General features: G+C 34.8%; 1 protein-coding gene across 3 annotated transcripts in view; it reads left to right on the forward strand.

The window, feature by feature from the left end:
* LOC145999703 (piwi-like protein Siwi) overlaps positions 1–20340 on the forward strand; it is an 85024-nt gene extending 64684 nt beyond the window's left edge. For all 3 annotated transcript variants that reach the window (XM_083136960.1, XM_083136961.1, XM_083136963.1), the window contains exons 14-18: positions 7793–7961; positions 9950–10074; positions 12233–12378; positions 15506–15653; positions 19506–20340. In XM_083136960.1, coding sequence (XP_082993086.1) covers positions 7793–7961; positions 9950–10074; positions 12233–12378; positions 15506–15653; positions 19506–19622 — 705 coding nt within the window. In that variant the 3' untranslated portion in view covers positions 19623–20340. The remainder of the gene's footprint in view (positions 1–7792; positions 7962–9949; positions 10075–12232; positions 12379–15505; positions 15654–19505) is intronic.
* The last annotated feature ends 2593 nt before the right edge of the window (positions 20341–22933 follow it).

Genomic DNA, 22933 nt, shown 5'->3' on the forward strand with positions numbered 1-22933 from the left:
GGAAAAAATTTCAGACGAAATTCCTATTCACAAACAAAGAATTATAATGGAAATTCTCAAGGAGAATCAAGTAAAGGTTCTCTAAAGAAATTACAAAGTAATCAAAAACAATTAAATGGAAAATCTATAGGAACTGTAATTAAGACAAGGAAAAATTAGGAAGATCTGGATAGTACAAACAGAAGCATGCAGGAGGTGAGCACCAGAATCTACAACAATGAAGAACAGAAAAAAATCGTGTACTTTCCTCACATAACATCTCAGAAGGATCTTATGTATAATTTGTTACAATTAATGGTGAAACTTATGGCGACATTAACTAAAAATTCTGACTTATTAAGTATAAAAGAAATACTAACAGAATGCTCACAAATAAATGGCCAGGTGCAGAAAATTATTGAGGATTTGGAAATTTTTGGAGAGACACCTTAGGGTGTGGAAGGAAAAATAATGGAAAACATTCGTGGGGGTACACTGGAATGTAAGATCACTGAAAGCAAGAAAGCAAAATCTGGTGAAATTAATAGATGAATATAGACCTGAACTTTTATGTTTATCGGAAATCTCTGTGAACCCATCAAACATAGATTATTTTAAAGTAAATCATTATCACATAATTTATGAAAAGATTAAAGATGATAGTAAAGGAGTTGCAATTATGATTCATGAAAGCATTCCATTTGAACCTATATCTTTTGATTATACATTGTCTATATACGACACATACAAAATTGAAGTCAGCTTTTATCAGAGGATAGCTAATTTCAATAGAATGAGACTTTGGTTTACAAAAGTTCAAAGTTCACGGAATGTGATAGTATTACTAAATCGTATTAGGTCAGGACATACAACTACTAAAAGTCATTTACAAGAGATCCGGATTGTACGAAACCCAAACTGTACATGTGGCAACAAGGAAGATATGCATCATATCATATTTGAGTGTAATAGATACACAGTAGAAAGAGAGACATTCTATAAAACTCTTATAAACTGTGAAATTCCTTTTCCTCAGTGTTTGGAATCTTTGATTTGTGAACCTAACCTTACAGTTGGATATATATTGTTATCATTTTTTAGAAAATGTGGCTTAACTATTTAGTAGAAAAAAAAATTGTTGATAGTATCTTTTAATAATAATGTACTAAAAAATGTAAGTTTATGTACAGTACATATATAGATATGGGAAAAACTGCTTAGCGGTAATCCCAAGTAAAATGTAAATAAATAAAATAAATAAAGTTGAAAGAACAACAAGCTCTAAATGTCTAACATAAATTCGTGATTGTTATATTATGTGTATGAAAAGCTGTTAATGGAAATAAGCTACTAAAAATGTATAAATGTTATCAAGAGTCAAATATAATGTAAACTGTAAATATATGTGTGTGTATATATATATATTATTTGATAGTTGTTTGAACTAGTTATGGTTCAATGAGAAACTGTTCTCTTACTCATACGTTTGGTAGAAGCACTGGTTACTATTAATCTCAATAGACATTTGAACGACTGGGTATATTATGAAATTGTTAAAGTTGTTTTGAGATTTAATATTTCATTTTAAAAAAAATGCGAAGAGTAAGATTTAAAAATGTAAGTAAACATCTAAGTTATCTATGATTATGCACAGAGTGAAGAACGAATGAGAAAGAAGATCGAACATTTACGCTCAAAGTAGATACACTTGGGAAGTTCTCCAGAATGAAAGATGATATAATGTTAATGGAATGATAAATAGCATTAATAGAAGAAAGAAGTAACGAGAGTTCTTGGACATACAAATGATAAAAAGTCAGTGTGAATTAAGAGAAAACTAAAGTGCGAGAGATGCACAAAAGTTGAAAATAAGGTCAAAGGCGAACCGTAAATAGTTGTTTAAAATAAGGTCGAAGATGGACTGGAAATTATTACAGTTGTGTATTAAAGTACGTGCTGACGTGAAGTAAATATGAATGTTCAAGATTCTGTTACTAGTCATAGAAGAAATATGCTATTAAGCGGTCAATCGTAAAGAAATTGGAAATTTCCCAAAATTAGTGATCTGGGCTTTATGATACTTTGTATAAGAGAAAGGAAAGTAGAGGTTATGGCAAAATCAAGAAGGTTTACTGTTAAGATTATTTTGATCAAGTAGGGTGATATTTTTTAAGGATAAAAGCAATAGAGTTATTTTTGGAATAATTCTGTCGAAGGTCACTCAAGTGTTTATTTCAGGTTATGAGTGTTAGAGAAAAGAAAAGTTAGTATATTCAATAAAGATACAAAAAGGAAAAGAGGATGTTATTGTTATAAAGTAAGGGTTATGAAGATGATGCAGTAAAATTAAAATAGAATTGAAAAAGAGTTATAGGTAAAATAAATAGAACAACCGATGAAGGGTTGAAGAACAGTCTGAAAATTGTTGAAAGGTTTATGTAAAATGAAACAAAAGAAAATACTAGAATGTTAAATATATGAAAAGAAAAACATTATTTGAATAATTTATGAAAGCAAACTGGTTAAAACAAAGGTGATATGTTTAAGTTAAAAAGAACACTCAAAATTATTGATTTTACGTAATAGCAAACTACAGCAATAATTCATTAAGTATAATCTTGATACTAAAGAAAAGCTGCTTCTGATAAATATTGTTTGAGAATGTTTTCTAAATTTGTGTAAGCATACTAGTGTCTATGTAATTATATTGTATGTGGAGTATATATGATCTGTACTTGATTGAATAATTGGATTAATATGCAAGATGTTTAAGTTGGGAGTGGAAAAATGTTTGATTTGTAAGTTTCGCTGTTATCTAGATTGGCGCCAGAATGCCAACTTACGTATTGGATGAGTAAAGAAACAAGAGAAATAATTTAATCTCTAAAGATGTTTTATAAAATTAAATATGGTTTGTATTTTCAAGGAAAAATATTTTTATTTTGTAATTATTTTTGAATCTAAAAAAGAAAAAAAAATATGTACGAGACTTGTCTAATAATTGAAGGTGTCGTTTAGAATTGTAATAGTTATGTTATTATCTCTCATAAATGTCCATCTAATAACTTTTTGGAGGAGGGGGCTGTTGTAACCGATCTTGACGCACCACTTATAAAAGTTGACCCGCCCTCGCTGAAAAACAAAAGGGCGGCAAGAGACGTTAACGTCTTTTCTGGGGGACGATTGATGTGCGTTGCAGAGAAGACAGTCCGAGTCAAGCATTGATACGGTTAGGACCCATATCACGTTGGTTATTGGTTTCGCGGGCAAAGAACAAGCTGTGAGTGAACTAATGGCCATGATCTCAGCCGGAAAGAGATATAGAGTCTATAGAATAAACTGTGAGTGAACTATCGGTCTGTGCAGTATCTCTACCAGAACATGTTACTAAAGAAGAGAGGCTACATGTTTATTATGAACCAACGACAGGAGGATTAAAAGATTGAAGACGTCGAACTCGGTGTCAGCAAGATTTGTGTTTCCCCCCCAACTCCCCTTAAGTGTTCACAGTTAGTGTTTTTCAGCGTGTTTATCGTCAAGTGAATTGAATACCTAAGAAGTTACATCGAAGACGTAAGTACTCAGTGAAGTAACCACTAAGTTTGGTCTTATGTCTCAACAAATTCACACCGGAAGCTGACTAATCTGTGTATTCCGGAATCGTTTGTAAACCACAGACGTCAGGTACCTGGGCCTTTAATAAATATTTCTAATACTGTATTTTGTGGTGTATGAATACTTAGATACTTTAATATAAAAATTCACTGCTGGTCTCCTTTTGTGTTATTGACGTTGTTCGAGATCAGAATATAAATTGTGCTCTAATAAAAGCAAAACCAAAGAAAAAACGATATAAGGTCGCAACAGGGGCAGCTAACGTATAGATAAAGAAGCTACCCTGTGAAGGAACCTTCTAGAGTCTAGAGAAGACAAGGTCGCAACAGGGGCAGCTAACGTATAGATAAAGAAGCTGCCCTGTGAAGGAACCTTCTAGAGTCTAGAGAAGACAATCTTCAAAATACTTGCTGCTACTTATACTTCTTCTTATAAATATGATGAACAAATTTAAAGCCGAGTGGGGTCCGGTTATTTTGTTTATCGTACAACAATCACTACGAGAAGGCAATCTGATAACACGCTTGCCTGTGTTATTTTTTAAAGCATTGAAAAGTTCTTGCTCTTTACTCTTGGCTGCATATTTTTGAAATGCAAAAGTGAAATCATGCCGTGTCCAACGAAATCCACAATCTGCTCTGGAAAGCCCCTTAGAGGACAGGCAAGATAAATTGTTTACAATGTTCCAACATATTTGCGAAATCAGAAGGAGTTACAAAAACTTAAGTATAATGTTGTCAAGTCCACAAGCGCCGTCACAGGAGTATCTAATTGGATGGTTTCTAAAGTTTTAAAAGAATTGGATTGGATTGACTTGTTGTTTTAAGTTCACTTTATGCACAGTAAGGCTAATCGGGACGACCTACAGTTTAAAGTGGGATCGTGAACCACTATGTGCCTCCACTGGGAATTGAACCCGGGACCCTTTGATTACAAGGCGACGGCGCTGCCACTGCGCCATCGGGGAGGACAAGTTTTAAAAGAAGGAAAAGAGTCATTGGCGAAAGGTGAGCTGAATTTCTGTACTCCGACAGGTAGAAAACAGCCCATGGAAAAAGTGAATACAAATTTCGTTGAAAATCCTCAGACCGTTCCGCTCCCTCCAGGTTGTAACACTGTGACCCAACGTTGCTGCGAAGAATGGAGTGGGGAAATGTGGTGCGAGATGCGCAACAGCTTTTTGCAGCATCTTGTTTTTAAACTTGTCAAGTTATAGCAGTGTTCACGCAAATGCTGCTCCAAACAATAACAGATGCTGGAAAATGATGTAGAGCGACAAGTTTTGTAGCAGCAGAATTCTTTTGACCTTCAATAATTGATGGTGGTTATGACGGTGCACATGCTCCACTGTGAAAGTCTTCTCATCAGCAAAAATAAGTTTTTGAAGACAGTCACTGGTGTCCACCCACTTTTTGCTTCATTTCATTGGTGAGGAAGTGAATGCTATCACACTTTCTAGTCTAAAATTAAATGAGGAACGAACTTTTTATATATAAAAAAAAAAAAACGATAAAAATAACTTAAATGAAAGTTTCTGAACTTTTTCACCACCCTGTATGTCAATAGCAATTCTGACATAGTATTTATGTCACAGCATACTATTTTAGATCATGCAAAATTTTGCTGATTAACAGGAATGTCATTTTGTCTTACCCTTTCTGGATGGGTGACGGGCTATGCTGTCCAACAAGATGGGCAATGGTCATAATAATCACACTGTGTGTCTTGTACACGTGTTGTAACCACCTCTTTCAAATTCCATCTGCTAGATGTCACATTTTCTTCATTGCTGAATTTTACTTGTGTCAAATTACCTTGTCCATTGGCTTATACTTTTGGAAATAGCATTGAAGAATTTAAATGGACGTTGTGGGAATTTGTTACGAGGATTCCGCTTCGGATATTTCATTAAGTGACTATTTTAATCCCAAGAAGTTTTCGGGTTATTTTCATTAATTATTTTTATACTATGTGTTGAAAATATGTTAATTTTTTTTTTAACTTGAAAAAAAATATTACTGTGTAACATATATTTTTGTGGAAAGAGGACACATTGTAGATTTCAGAAAGAAATGTTGAACAACAGCACAGTTGACATATTTTCTATGATTTTGTAAAAAACTGTATTTTCAGGCTCATTTGGAAAGGGTTAAATTTATATTTTGTGATATTTGCATTGCCATATTTAAAGGGGAGTTAGGGTGGTGCACCCCGGACCCCCAAGAAAAAATTCTGACGTTGATTAATGCAGGTTCAAGAAGCAAAATCTGCAACTCATCTTCAAATACTTATTCAAAGCTTTAGAAATATTCAGGAAGGAAGACAATTCTGAGAGAACCTTTCTTGGAGAAATAGATCCAGTATTCTCGTATTTGGTGTTCCAGAAACTGGTGTAACACCTCCACTTTTACTTCATGCCAGCTTCTTTCATTTGTTATTCCTGATTCAAACTGAAAAATCTATAACGATTGCTTAAAAATTATGTTTCCAATCTTTAAATGCAGTGTTGTGAATAAGAGCGACAAGAGATCAAACCTGGGACCTCCAGTTTCATAGCATGTTACCCCCTTCCCTATAGATTTAACCTGTAAAATATGAAATATTGATTTGTATGTAGTTCATAGTAACTATATATAACAATTATTATTAGTTTTTAGTACATATTAGTATTGTAAAAATTAATTTATCAATTAGTGTTTATATTTTTGTATTGGTTCTTTGTTAAAATTTAAAAAATGCATTGGATATGTTCTTGTTAAATTGAAACCTCAGATGCCAGATGTGACATGTACCATATTTTTTTGATGTTGCTAATGCCAAGATGTGACAAATGTCAAATGGAGTGGTTGGTTGATTTGGTTGTTTTAGGTCCACTTTATGCACAGTAAGGCTAAGAGAGAATTGAGACATAAGAGACAGAGTGTCAACGCGAGTGACTGTGTCTGAAGTACGCTGCAGGCTGCATGCTTGCATACGTAACAGGGGGAGGCAATTTTAACAGGATTTGTAGTTTTTGGAACAGTTTTTCTGACAACCTGGAATCATGAGAATGGTAAATAACATTATTATTTCACTCATTTTCGTTTCTTTATTTCTCACAACCGACAACTTCTTTTCACTTTACAAAGAGGTCTAAAACGCACCTTCTCCGCTTTTTATTCAGATTTTCCCCCCAACCCGTGTGCCAGTTGACAACATTTGTATCTTTTTGGAGAGCTTATGAAACGAGGAAGTTTTTTCCGTAATTTTTACACTAAGTGTGTTACCAATTTTTTGAGTAATTCTCTTCGATTTAAACGATAATTCCCAAATTTCTTCATGACATGTGCTCCAATGACTGCTTCTTTCTGTTGGTATGGGAATTTTGGGCATGAATTTTTTCCCCAGTAGTCACTCATTCGTCAGATGTTAGCAACATGTCGATTAACTTTGTAGGTTTTTGGTTGCAAGTCGGAATATGTCACGAAAATCTACAAACTGCAATAACACGAAACCCATTGATTTCCGACCCCCGGTGCATAGGGTCAAATTTGTTGCAAATGTGCTCTAGTATTCCCCCTTTCCAGGAATAGGTCGAATTACCAATCACCCTGTGTGTGTGTATGTATATATATAGTTTAAAGCCTTGCATAATTTTAATTTTGCACTGAAAACACACTCAGCGTTGGGGCCTACAAAGGGAAAAATCACCCTCAGCATTAGGTAACTGGGTAGTTCATTTATTATCTCAAAACTAAATCACACAGTTATCCAAGTGATGTGAAGAACCTGTAAAAATCAGAGACCAAGGTATTTTGGGGGAAAAAATACCTGGTAAAATCAGGAAAAGATTCAATATATGCCAGGATTTGGGAATGAATAGATTGTCCTTATTGATGGGAGAGATTCTGTGGAAAAAATGTTGTTATAGAGTATGCAGTATTATTGAAAAAGATTGAATAAATTGTTATTCTCTTGAACAGCAAGTGAAGTTTAACACTTAAAACTTGTTAGAGGACCACAGGATGGTTGGTAAAATTAATTTCAAAATTGCCTGGAAATCCTTCAAAAGTCTATGAAAATGGGAAGCTCTTTACAATATTATCTTGGTAGATTGTTTCTAAGTTCCTATGGGCTTCAAATAATGACTGGTATATTTTATGTGTATATATTTATAGGTCATGTAAAATGTAAATCATTTAAGCCTATTTTTATTTAGGGATTGATGGTTGTGGGATTTGATGTGTACCATGACACCACACAGAAGGGAGTGTCTATTGGAGCCTTGGTGGCATCTCTGGATAAGCCCATGTCCAGATACTTCAGCACAGTCAGCTATCACAAGACAGGAGAGGAACTTTGCAATGAGCTATCAGTCAACATTTGCAGTAAGTTTCAGTAGACAGTTTTACGATAACATTGAACTTAACAGAAAATAAATATTTAACCTGTGATTGGCCCGGGTGAGTCCTGTGCTCACTTTCAATTTTACTTAAGTGCTATTTTAACCGTATTTAAAAATATTGGCCTGTGGTGCTCTCTAGTTGACTTTTATTAGACATTCTTCAGTGACCTAATCACATTGTTATGAGGTGACTCAATCAGCAGTGTGATATCATTAAAGTCCATCTACTGAACCATTCCTTTTCGCTCCCTCCCTTTGCCTGAAAAGCCTAACATCTGGAAGTTCAAGGTCAACGTGGTGAATGAAACAGTCACGAAAGCAAGAAAAAGGAGGGAGAAGTCACGTGGTCAACAGAACAGCTTTCTGGCAAATTTTAATACATTGTCAATGCTCGGAAAACACACAAAGTGGGAAACGGGAGTAGAGGTGAAGGTCCTATTATTTAACATAGCCTTTTGCCAGGGTCTGATTGGATGGACGTATTAAGTGGGAAAACTTATAATGCAGAAACGTAATATCGGTGTTTCACTGTAATTACATAATTGTTATCATTTACCTAGTAGATAATATAATTGTTCTGTCTTCAGATTCATCAATCTGCAACCTTTGGCCACAATCCCATTGTATATTTCAGGTTTTTTCAATAAGAATGAAAAATAACAAATGAAGATCGTGTGGTACTTCATTATACTACTTCATGCTAAAAGCGTATCAAACCGTAAAATAATTACTGAATTGCCATTACACTTATGAGACTCAGGATGACACTTGTTAGGTTGAAAAACACATGTTTTCAGTAATGTGTGCCGACAACACTACCTGGAAACTGAACACATTCAAAGTGTTCTTGATGTTGATTCAATCATATAAAATTTTCCCACATTAAATATTATTCAGGGTTTCACTATATTTAACCTTGATCAGTGTGTATGTATGGTATTTAGTTTATTAGATGGTATAATACTTTTTTCGATATAATGTAAATTTCTTGCTATATAGTTTTAACAGTTTTATAGTTTGAGCAGAACATTTGTAAAATATTTTTTTCACAGCTTGTATGGTTAGCCACTAACCAAATTTTTTGAAAATTATTAATTTTTTCACATGTATAAATGCACTCTAAAGCCAGCCACACATTGGATTTGAGACAACGTGGCAAAACCAGTCAATTTGTTTGCTAAACTCTGATAGCAGGATTCGTCCATGTACGCAGTAGGTCTTCGTCAGTCTTTTCATAATTTGGGAAATGGGTAACAATGCATTAAAAGTATAACAGTTTACAGCAGAATCAGTGTACCAATGTGTATGTAGAATTGATGTATCAGTTTATATGTTGTGAATTCGTTTCTAGCAAATAATTAGTTTGAGAATACGATATTAACCATTTAATGTAAGATTAAATGACTACATGTAATTGCTGGCTTCTGTATCTGAAAAGAAGGCATTGGTGCATGCGCAGATCATTTTATCGGAAGCTGCTCCACGCGAGACCAAATTCCCTGGCCTTCGTTGTTTTGTCACAACCCGTTGGAACCTGTCACAAGGTGACTCGAGTCAGTTGTTTCATCCGGTCTGCAGCCGCTCAAAAGGGAGATAAAATCTTCCCTGAGGCTGTTTTCAACAAGAATAACTTGTAAGAGGTAAACAAGTTACAAGTAACATTTACAAGTAAGTTTCGCGGATATATATCTTTAGTAACTCGTTTACGTCTGATATTATTTACCGTGTTGTTTATTCCCCTTGCCATGAAAGAATAACTTGTCACACCGTGTCATGTTGGATCTGGTGTGCAGCTGGCCTGAAAGATAAGTTTTACATCTGTAGACCCAATCCAGAAGCTGGATTCAAAAAAGAACCATGAATACGACTAATTAATTCATTGTGACCCTGACACTCTTTTTTCAAAGGGAGTAGGCAACATCTAATTTCTATTTAGTATGTGATTAGTAATTTTTGCTCTATTTATTTCAGAGGCACTTCACAAGTACAAGGAGTACAACGATGGTAACCTGCCACAGAGAATTGTTCTGTACAGAGATGGCGTAGGAGAAGGCCAGATTACTTACGTGTTCGAACATGAAGTGAAGTTGTTGCAGGTAAGTAAGCTGTTGAAACAATTTGATATTGATGACAAGTGTGAATATGGAAGTTCCCAAGTAACCAGAACCATTGGGCCAACTAGAGTTTTAATGTGATAAAGGTTACGCTTACGTTGCTTGACAAATTGGAATTAGTCGTATGTTTCCCCCACTTTTGTTTCCAATGCTTGTCAACCCTGAAAAAATGCGTCAAAATCATTGTTGTATAAGTATGTTCTTTTGACCAAAAGTGGCCAACCACTTTTCGTATGCTTCACCTAAGGTTTGATCAACCACTTGGTTACTTGGGTTTCAGAATGCCTTGCTAGTGACTTCTATTTAGTTGCATCAGTGGTTATAATGTTACTGTATGATTATTTTTTTACGATAACCATTCACAGATAGTATCAATAGATTTAAGGGTGAAAGACTTTAGATGAATTTGTCGTTAATGCATTTGCATTTTGTTTTAAGTCCCCTTTTATGCATAGATAGGCTAATTGCGACTGTTTAAAATGCAACCTGAACCTGCACAATGTCTCGAACTAAGAACCCCTTGATTACAACGATGACGTTACCACACTGTATCATCGGGGAGGCATGTCAGTAATATGTTATAATTAGTTTGTACTCAAGTATATTAACAAAGCTACTACCATAATTCATAATGTACTCATGTTTGAACTCCAACTTGCAATTTTACTACATGGAACCCAGGACATTACTAGTCAGTAGAGATATGAAATATTGGAATTTTTTGGAGATTGTAAGTACTCTGTAATGTTATCCAGTACTTGATTTTCTTTCAAGGCAAGTTATTTTAATATCGAAAAATTTATACAAATTAATCAGACTTTTGAGACACATTTTGCTGTTGATATATGTTATTCATTTAAGAAATATAACTTATAGGTTGTTTTTTTTTTAATTGCTCAAGGGTCCCAGGTTCGAATCCTGCTCGGGCTATGTTGTTTGTGAATGTCCATTCATCAATTTCATCACTCATCCCCATCTTCGCAAATTAGCCAAGAGGCACAAAACGCGAAGTAAAATAAACTAAATGAATCAATCATTTTTTTAATTACTGCTTTTAAATTACACAATTCATTTTTTGTTGTAAGATTAACGCTCAGACGACCGAGCGTGTTTTCCCGGTAAACGCACGAACGACTGAGGCATTTTCAGCGGGAATTTTATATTTCCGCATGCTTTTATATAAAATTTTATATCTGTGGAACCAGGAACGCTGGAGTTACAAATTCTACCTCGTTTTTTTCAGTACAGATGTGGCTATAAGCTTATGACATAAAAACAAAATTTTCCATTATTGGGTAGAAGAAAAAACTTCTTTTTTTACGAAATTGGCGGTCCCCCACACAGCGACGCTGTGACATAAATGTGAAAAATTGTACCAGCACATTGCCTGATATGTTTTGCACTATCGCAAAAAATCACACATATTCGAGATACTTTCCAGAAAATAAATAATTCCCAATGTGAAGCACCAGTGTTTTTTTTGAGCGGAATATTTGAAATTTGGCGCACGTACATTATTTTTTTTTAACTCTGAAACTAAGAACACTGGAGTTACAAATTATACCTAGTTTTGTTCAGTACAGATGTGGCTATAAGCCTATGACATGAAAACCAAATTTTCCGTTATCGGGTAGAATAAGAAAAAAGATTTATTTTTTTTTAAATTTGAAAATGGGCAGGCCCCCACGCAGCAATGCCATGACGTAAATGTGCAAAATTATTATTATTATACTGCGTTTGTTCTCTTCGTAAAAGTGCCATTACAAATCCCAGAACTGATAAAATAACAATAATTAAATTTTGAAAAAATGGAACGAAATTTTCGGAGGTCTGCCCCCCCCCCCCACCAATATAACCCAAATGAAATTAAACCTTACTGGTTATTTATCACATACCTCAAGGCTCATGCAGAACTAAAAACACGTATATCCAAACAAAAACAGTGTCACAGTATGTCCCTAAAATCAGATACTACACGCAAAAGCATCTTGTCCCCTATAGGGGATGAACGGTCGTCGTTGGTTATAACTACCTGCTGTCCCCTATAGGGGACAAACAGTCGTCTAAGGGTTAAACCTGAATACAATTGAATAATTAAATTTTGAGTATAAGAAATACTAAAAATAATGGTGTCTTGCAGGGAAAACTGATGGAGATCTATGGAGGTGACAAGTTCAAGTTGGCGTTCATCATCGTCACCAAGAGAATCAACTCTCGGTTCTTCCTGGAGAGAAGGAACCCCTTGCCAGGCACTGTCGTTGATGACTGCATCACCCTACCAGAAAGGTAAAGTATCTTCAAGGGATTTTTTTTATTATTATTTTGTTGAGTGTAAAATCATCATTCTATACAAGATCAGGGTGCCTAGTCACCAAGAATTCTATGTGAATTATTGGCTCTGGAAATTCTGCGTGAATTCTTATACGTAGACATGAAAAATTGCAATTTTAATTAATCTAAATCCCATTTAACTATTTATATCCACCTTAAGCATTTTTTTTTATCATTCAGCTTTTATTTTTAAGTGGGAAGAAAAAGAGAGCTGCGGAGAAAATATAACAGAATTCTCAATTCTTTTACTTTGTGAGTGTCTTTTGCAGAACAATACACTGACAGATGGAAGATTATTGCAAGATAAGATATATTAAAGTTGATTAGGACATTTTCAGTTTGAAATTTTTATACAATTAACAATTTTTTGTAGATTACTATGTCCTGTAACATTTGGAACTTGTGTTCGTAGATATATTTCGAGGCTGAGCATGTGAAATGGGAAATGTAAACAATTAAATATTTTCAAAATATACATAATTTAATTGAATTGTAATTTTTGAATCACACAAACCTTTTATATTGTTAATTTGCTTGTACCCTTGAATTTTTTTAAACTTTACCTTGAAAACCGGAAATTATACTTGAACTTTATCATGGTCCTACAGTGGCTACCCTGAATCTGAGGCTGAGATAATATTTATTTCTAACCAATACCTTACTGGTTGCTGACAATGTTTATTCTTAAATATTATGGCAATTCGAAATTGTTCCAAATGCTTAAAAAGAGGAATAGATGAATGTTGAAGTTTTAATGGATTGATATGAAAGTTTTAGTATTATCAATAAAGTATTGACATAAAATTTTCCAATATTCATAAGCAATTCTGTGAGGAACCTGAGTGAATCATTCAAGAATGTTACAAGTTCCCAGTAGGATGGTGGTTGTGACCACTGAAAATAATAGATCATAAAAACCAGTTTCGCAGAAAATTGAGTGCTTTATTTCAGTTAAGTGCTCGGAAGTGAGGGGTGATGGTTACTTACTTATAAATTCGTTGGAGGCTACTTATAAATTACAATTATTTTAGTGATAAAATGTTATACCGATATGCCTGTATTGGCCAATACTGATGGGGTACCAATTAACCCCCTCCTAATACAAGGGTCGTTCAAGGTTTTATACTTTTATTATACGACATTAATATTGAGGTAATATTATGGACACAATTAAGGTACGTAAAAAATCGATGAATAGCGGATCATGATGAAACGTGCGGGTGATGTAATGTATTCCTTCGCGAGTAACTAGCGCCTTGCATGACGTATTTCGCGCATGCGCAGCAGTTGCAGCGAACATGGCAGCAAGCAGTGTGTTTGTGGCTGTGGAGCAGCGGTGTGTAATCAAATTTCTCGGGAAGGAGAAAGTGAAACCAGCTGAGATTTTCAGACGATTGCAAGCACAGTACGGTGAACAAACGATGTTGCGGACAAGAGTGTAGGAATGGTGTGAGCAGTTTCGCGAAGGACGGGAGCTGGTGACAAATGAAGCACATGGACACATTCACCCGACTGCAGTCACACCAGTGAATATCGCACGTGTTGAGCAAATGATTCTTGAGAACCGGCAAGTAACAGTGCGGGATATTGCTGCCGAGGTGAATATCAGTGTCGAGAGTGTTGAGACAATCATTCACGACCACTTACGCTTACGCAAAATCTGTGCAAGGTGGGTTCCCCGCCAGCTGACATTCGATCAGAAGTGGACACTCAGGACGGTCTGCGAAGAGCTTCTGAATCGTTTTCGAGCAGAAGGTGATGAATTGTTGCAATCCATCATCACGTGGTGATGAAACATGGTTGCACAATTCAACCCCAGAGACCAAAAGACGCAGCATGGAGTGGCGGCATAAAGGTTCCCCGCCCCCCAAGAAAAGCAAAACGCAGCCGTCCGCTGGAAAGATAATGGCAAGTGTCTTCTGGGACATGAAGGGCATTATCCATGTGGATTTTCTGGACAAAGGGAGCACGATTAATGCCCAGTATTACTACACATTGTTGAGTGGTGCTGTACGAAAGTCCATTCTCAAGAAATGACCTGGGATGTTGTCTGGAAATGTCATTCTTCTCCATGACAATGCCCGCCCTCACACGGCCAATGTGACAACAACAACTCTGGCCGACATGCGCTGGGAAGTTCTGCCCCATCCCCCCTACAGTCCGGATTTAGCCCCCAGTGATTATCATTTGTTTGCACCCCTTAAAGACCATCTGGGAGGGAAGAAATTCACGACAGACGAAGCACTGCGGAGCGATGTCCTCCAGTGGCTACGACAACAACCAAGTTCTTTCTACGTCAAAGGAATTCGGGAGCTGCCAGAACGATGGCAACGGTGCCTCGGCGCGCACGGAGAATACTTTGGAAAACTGACATAGTTTGGTGTTTCTTCTGCTACCTATTTCCTCTGCAGAAATAAAAGTCCCGGTCAACCTTGAACGACCCTTGTAATAATAATAATATAAAAGAAAGTGAGGACATTCGGAGCTTATGTGGAAACCCTGTTCCAGGGGAATGTACAGTCTGTTCTCATGAGGCTTGCCTAAAATTGTTAGTGATGGTGGGGGAGGTCAAGAATGGAGTTTTGGAAAATGGATGAAGGGGTGAACTACCCAAATTTTACTTATGAGAGTCGTTTAGTATGTCATTTAGTTAGTCTGAAATAATTCACCAAACTCATAGCATACACATAGTTTGACAGCATACTTTGTTGGGAATAGACTAGATCTTTGTAGTCATTGCTATTTCATTAATCATCATATAACAGCTGCATGATAAAATTAAAATATTCCATAAAACAAAAAAATATATATATGTTAGAAATGTAATTGAATCACACAATAAGTGTCCATATATATCTTACTTCAATAAATATAATTACATGACATAAACTTGCATTATAATTTTTCAAATATGTTTTTTTCTTTCACCTTCAAAAGCTGAAAAACGTTTTTTTCATTGCTAATCTTGTATTGAATATAGTGTAGAGTAATGTTATGTTTTCAACCATAAATAAGTTGTTCTCACGCATAATGTAGACACACTGAGTTATTTCGAGATTAATATTTACTATTTTTTCTTCAGGTATGATTTCTATCTGGTGTCTCAGTCTGTCCGCCAGGGGACAGTGAACCCCACTTCTTACAACGTGATCGCTGACAATGTCGGACTCGATCCAGACAAGTTGCAGAGACTGACGTACAAGCTTACGCATCTCTATTACAACTGGTCGGTAAGTACATGCATTTTCTATTTACCTAAACTTATGAATAGAGGATGTCTACAATTGTTTACTAGTAGTGGATATGACAAGTGAAATTCTCCAGGGAGGGTTGGTTTTTAGACTGCTGGTGGATTTTCGGATTTGAACACAGTATATAACAGTTTTGTAGACAAGGCCCATGTTTAACTCTGCTCTTCCAGAACTACCTCTTGTTAATTACTTGCTGATCTTCATTAATCTGTGGCCAGTTTTACTTGTATTTCTAGTATATTTTCTATTTTAGTTATGTTCCGTTGCATTTCTGCCACTTTTGGCTAATCACAACGATGGAGATTAGTGATGAATCAATGAAAGTAGTGAAAGGCACTCTCATGATTGCACATGCCATGACTCAAACCCAGTAACTTTGATGCCAAGATTGAAACAACTCGATGCTCTCAGTGACCAAGCTGGCAATGTTCTTTTACTATAATTCAAAGATTGTGAGACACTGAATGTACTCTCATCCTTCTTTAAAATAATATACATTTGTGTGCGATGAGTTACAGTATTTCATCTGTTATGCAATTTTTTTGTGCTGTTAATACTGGTACTTAACAATCATTTATTAGTAAACTGTCTTTTGTTACGGAATACTCATGAATACACGTAAAAATTTAATATAGTCCAAATTGATGCACATAATTTCTTCGTGGTACTTAGCGAACATTTTACGGTCTGAACGAAAAGGTAACACATACTGTAAGTTGTTATTGATTTGTGCATTATAGTAGAAATATTACACTTACTGCAGTTTTCTCTGTCGAAAGATTCTGGTCCACTAACATTAGTTTTGTTATCTCAAATGTGGATGTGATAATTGTGTGATGGAAGGTTATAAGCCAATTTTTGGATTGAGAAAACAGGGTGCAACGATTGCACGGGGAGTTCTCACTGCATTTTTAGTGTATGCACATGATTGGTGTGATGAAATGTTACGTTTTGCAGTGTGAACTAGACCATAGCAAAGGCAGAAACTGGACCTTTTAGCATCACCATGCCAACTAGAGAATTGCAAATTCAAACAGAACATAAAACTTGAACCAAAGCTTGTAATGGCAGACATTTACAATTAGCTTGTTCATCCAACTTGGTTTGTAACTTGAAAAGAAATGCCTTGTAACCAAGGGGTTCCAGGCTCGATACCCAGTGGAGGACCTACAGTTTAAAGTGGAATTGGAACCACTATGTGCCTCCACAGGGTATCGTACCCATGGCCTCTTGATTACAATATGACGACGGTACCACTACGCCAATGGGGAGTTCACGCGAAAATTGTGGGTTAACTCTTTCAGTGTGGAGAATGCATATTTACATTTTCCAATAATGTGTAGAAATCGCAGATAATGTAAATATGCATTATCAGTCTTTTATTGATTATGGAAACGTGACTGTGTTGCTACATCGTCCGCCACTTTTTGCATCAAACGTTTGACATTTCAGTTCCTAACTTAACCCCATGTGCTGGTCTGTGTTCTTGCTATGCTTTCTAATATGGTATATGTGCTGTGCATTTTCTCATTCGGCACTGACTGACAGAGCTGCTCCAAGTTGCTTCCAGCAAATATTTTTCCATGATAATATTCAGTATTTTGTGGGGTAGTTTGTATTTGTACACAAAATTTAAGGTCCGTGCAGTACACAGTAATAGAAAGAATAAAGAAGAATTGAGATTTTCAATATTTCTGGGATGGCAACTCTTACACTGAAATAACAGTTTTTGTAAGTTCTATTGTAAAGCATAACAGTTCGTAGTTTTACACAAAATTTTAGGTCTGTCTAGTACATAGTAAAAGCATTATAAGGGAAATGAACAAACATAAAAAATATAATATTTTTGGATATATTTTGTGATTGCCACACTTACACTTGAAGGGAAATACAAAAACATTTTTAGTAGTTGTAGTTGTAGTTTTTACTCTAACAAAAAAATTGAGATCTGTACAGTAGCAACATATTAATTAATTTTCAGAAGAGTGTTCGAAATGGTATGTTGGCTGTGATAATTCCATTTCTGTGCATTTTTCCCCCCAAAAGGGTAAAAGTATGTGTGTGTTGAAAGTAATAGTTGAGTACTTAATGTACTATCTAGTACATATCAACTAGGGTTGAGGAGGGGTATTAAATGAAGTCAGAATCCCTTTAACCAAAGTGGGAAAATACTGAAAATATTGGTATTTTCACTGCAGTTATCGTAAGTTTCATTTGTCAGATTTGTGGAAACGACTGTCTCTCTCTCTCTCTCTCTCTCTCTCTCTCTCTCTCTATCTCTCTCTCTCTCTCTCTCTCTCTCTCTCTCTCTCTCTCTCTCTCTCTCTCTCTCTCAAGCATAATTGGCAGCTCGCTACAGCTCTGGTACATCTAGGCAAACAAACTACTTTTTTATGCAGATTTTAACTATATAGAATTTGAAAAACAGCCTACAAATTTTTTATCCGAACAAGTTACACTAAACAGGTTGCTCTTCCACATTGCACTTACAATCTTGCCGCAGGAGTGCCTCTTCATGGAATTCTAATCACTTGCCTGGCTCAAATGACAGATCTTGAAACTCCGGTACTAGATTGCCGATAGATAGAGGCATGCGTAATTAGTTTTTGACGACAACACAAAATATGAAATAACACATCATAATGTTAATTTTTCATGTTTCTGAAAGGTGTGAGGTGCATTTTCCTACCCTGTTTTGTCACAAAATAATGGGAAATGAACTGCAAAATTGGAAAATAGTCTCTTAAACATGAAATTTAGAGTTTATTTACTGACGCAACACTTTCTGAAGTCAGAATTATCCTATGAGCAATTCACGGAAAATTGATTAATTCTGCTGTAACTATTTGAGAAGCAAAAATGGACCCCTTTATGCAGGAATAAACTTAATATCCTGGTAACTATATAAATGTGCTATTAGAAGGGATATGTTTATTTTGTGTAATAAGTGCAGTTTCTAAATCAAATTTGGGATTACATTCACATTTTTAAAACCAAAATGTAATTTTATATACTGCTTTTTCACCGCTATAACAGCGAAATTTTATTTTATTTACCGCTTTTTAACCCAAAATTGACTCCTTTTCTCGTAACGAAAATTTGCTGTTTTATTTACCAAAAATATGTACCAAATGTTATTTTTACTTTTGACTGATTTTGTGAGATGCGAAAAGAATGTAAGGAAATAAGAAACTTGTTTATTTCCTGTCCGTTGGTTCTAGTGTCCGCACGACTACAGAACGATTTTCCTCAATAATGTCGATAATGTTTGCAGGGCTATCAATTGTCGGTGGGATAAAAATAGGTGAAGATATTATTATTCTGTACTAGTTGGTAAGAAAAGATGGCATCTGCCTTTAATTGCTTTGCAATTTCCTTATCTTGCTATCAATAATATAAACTATCCATTGTGATATAGGTATGAAGAATAAATTATAGAATCACATTGTATGCAAAACAATTACGAAATTACAAAGAAACATGTCTTATTACGAGAAAATTGAAAAAGTATGTTGTAAAAATGCTAAATTGGTAAAATGTCAAGATATGCCGTATCAAGTTTGCCTATTTCTGCTGATTTTCTATTTATTTATTTATTGAGAAAATTTCAGATACAGCACGTAGCCATGTTACACTGAAATCAGTAACAATGAAAAGAACAAAAATAAAAATAACAAAATAAGACAAAATATTAATATAAATAAGTCAAGATAGCACAATTAAATATATTTAGCAACATATGTTCTGATCTAATCTATGTTTTTATCAGATATGTAAAGATCTCACTTTAGTATTTTGATCCGGTGGCAAATAATAAAATTTATATTTCAGGGAACGGTAAGAGTACCAGCACCTTGCCAGTATGCCCACAAGCTGGCCTATTTGGTTGGTCAGTCACTGCATCGAAACCCCAGCACGATGCTGGAGGAATTGCTTTACTTCCTGTAAAACACAAACTGTGTTTTGTCAACATGTGAAGTGAAGCTTAATGTTCCAATTCTTGTTGTTTCGACCAAGTGAAGTACAAAGTTTGTTTTATGTAACTCTTATATATTATATTTTGTAAGAAGAGTTATTTGTGATATTTTAGTCAAAAGTCTTGTTAGTATTTTTCACTCAAAGTATATGATTCATTAGAGATTGAAATATTTGTCTTGAGTATACACAAGAAGACGTTATATAACTTAATATTTTTTGTACGCTAATTTTAATTCTAGTATGTCAGAAGAAAGTAAAAAGTCCACCACTTGGTGATAAGCTAGAAACAGTATTATTTACTTTTTGTCAGTATTATAGGAATATTTTCTTAAGTGGTGCGAGAAGAAAGCAAAAGTGCTCTCTTGCATTTGTCACTGTGATGGAAATTTAGATATATATTTGTATTTTCTCATGTTTTGTCTAATTCTATGTTATAGTCATTTTTTACATGAATATATAGTGAGAAGATAAAAAAGACAAACTGTTGTAAAGATGTATGTGAAACTATTAATAGTTTTGCAGTAAAGGCAGTTCCTATTTTTGTGGTACAGTTGTGCCCATCTTCTATTCTTTGTGAAAGAATACAATACAAAGTTGCAACTTGTTAGTACAAATTAGAGGTGATGTGTGTTAAGGAACTTTGTATTTTATTAAGAAAAGTTGATAAATAAAGTTTCCTTTATCCCAGTATAGAGTTTATGCTTTATTTTCCCATATACAATCCTATATTGTGTAGGGTAATCAGGGTGTCCATTTGTCTGGAAAAATTTTTTGTAGTAGGGCACTAAAAGTGAGTTTTTGAACAAAGGACAAGCAAGACATTTTTAATTTATTAAGGACAAACTATACTTCAATTTGATACACTGAGTAGTTACAGTAGAAATTGCATTTTCAATACCGGGCTAGTCAAAAAGAAAGAGCAGGTTTCAAAATGTTATTTCCAACAAACCAAAAACGTCAGGAACATAATCTGCACATAATTGGGTAGAGGAAGTTTCCAAGTTTGAAATTTGTTTATGAGGAGGCGGCTGTTCATTGAATCTACAGTGGAATTTACGTTTCACTTGCACAATTGATTCACGCTTTGCAAATTTTAGCACACAAAATGACTTTTCCTGTGGCGTCGTCATTTAGAAAGAAAAAAGTCATTGTTAGTGCAGGAAACCAATTGTCGTACAACAAAACTTTGAACCTTAATCTATACAATGATGTGCGGTACGTTTCTTTCGTGTCTGGTTTGTTGAAATAACATTTTTAAATTGCTCCTTTTTGACTAACCCTGTATATTGAACTATTTTAGAGTAGAAATCTACTACAGTAAGTGGCTCTTGTCATATACCACTTTATTTTTGGAATTTTTGGGTTGTGTTCGGTTGATCAATTAATATAATAATCATAATAAAAATATATAGTACAGGGTTCCTATAAATTAGTTATACAAAAGTAACTGTTATTTGTGAAGAAAGCGTATTTGTAACAGAAATGTTTTATACATCAACGAATACAGAATATCTTAAAGTTTTCTCTATAAGTGTTCAATATGTGATTCTTTCACCACACGGCAAATGTCCCAGTGGTATTTGATTTCCTGCCTTCCATTCTATGATGACTGGCGGAATACTAGAGAAGATAAGCAAACACTTACACCAAGGCAGCATCTGAAACTAACAACTGGAAGCAAATGACATGCGACAATAAACTTGAAGATATGCTGTATTCATTGATGTATAAACTATTTCTGTTACACATACACTTTCTTCACAATTCACGGTTACTTTTGTATAACTAATTTATAGAAACCCTGTATATTAATACGTGTGTTACTAAATTTTACTATACTTTTGATTTTATTTAAAAAATTATTTCTGTTTAGTTAATAAAAGGCAATTATTTTTTAAAAGTATCGAACAGTCAATTTCTGTTGAGTTTTCCTTCTTTTTAAGTGAATAAGGACTTGGTTAAGCAGATTCTAAGTGTGATATTGAGCTATAATGTAGTGACCTTACATGCATGTTTAAATACATAATGACTTGGTCTTGGAAAGTCATGGAATTTTGTTTTTACGAAATTGTAAACGCCCTGTTAATGATTTCACTTTTTCCTAGGGATGGATTGATATGAAACTTTTGTCAATACCAGTAAAGTACAGATATAAATTTACCGATAACTGATATTTTACTGTGATGTAAAAATTGCAAGGGTTGTTGGACTTGAATAATGAATGGGTCATTGAGATTATTAGTTTTGCTATCTTCACTAAAAGTTGACTTTTAACAAATGTTAACAATTGGCGAATATGATTTTAACATTGATAAAGTATATATATATTTTGCTATTTCTTTACCCTCTGGTTAACTCTTTCTGGATGGGCCTGGAAATATCAAGTTTTTCCCAGTAGTCTTAGGTTCTTTTTTGCTGTTTTTTCAGAAAATAAGTTGCTAAAAGTGTGACAAGGTTTTCTTCTGAAATCTACAACATGACCTCTTTCCACAGGTACATGTTATAATTTTATTTAAATTTTCTCACATTTATGAATTCTGTAATAATTGTGTGAAATAACAAAATTAAACACAGTAAGTAAAAGTTACTGAAAACATACAGTAAAACCTCGTTAATCCAGACCACTATAAGCCAGACTTCGCTTAATCCGGACAGGCCAAAGAAAAAAAAAGAAAACAGAATGCAATGCTTTAAATGTGGCTAGAAGTCAACAAAAGAAATGGCAGTCAACCACTGATGAAATTCTGTTTCCCGCAGACTTTGGACTGTACTGTATAGTGTATTTAGGCCTATGCCCTTCAAATACACCATAATAAACGTGTTTTGTTGCTATAAACTGAGTTTTAATGCACTTTCTACTGTTCTTTTAGGTTATTTCAGTTAATCCGGACTTTCGTTAAACCGGTCAGCTTATCCCCCCATTAGTCCGGATTAACGAGGTTTTACTGTATTAGAAATAATTAATGAAAAATAGCAACAAAAAAAACATCTTGGGATTGAAATAGTCACTAAATGTGAACATCCGAAGTGGAATTCTCATAAAAAATTTCCACAATGTACACACATTATTCAGTGCCATTCTCACACTAAACTACAACATAATTTGACACTAGTACAAGTAAAATTCAGCAATGAAGAAAACAACAGCCAGCGGTTGGAATTTGAAATAGGTTGGTACAACACACATGCACAGGAGATGAACGATTATTGCCCTTTGTTCAATACCAATCAGGCGTGGCTCGTGGATTTTTTCCTAGGGGTTCACCGAAGTAATAAGAAAC

Source organism: Lepisma saccharinum, chromosome 15 (genome assembly GCF_977018435.1).
Source record: "Lepisma saccharinum chromosome 15, izLepSacc3.1, whole genome shotgun sequence".
Classification (NCBI taxonomy): Eukaryota; Metazoa; Arthropoda; class Insecta; order Zygentoma; family Lepismatidae; genus Lepisma; species Lepisma saccharinum.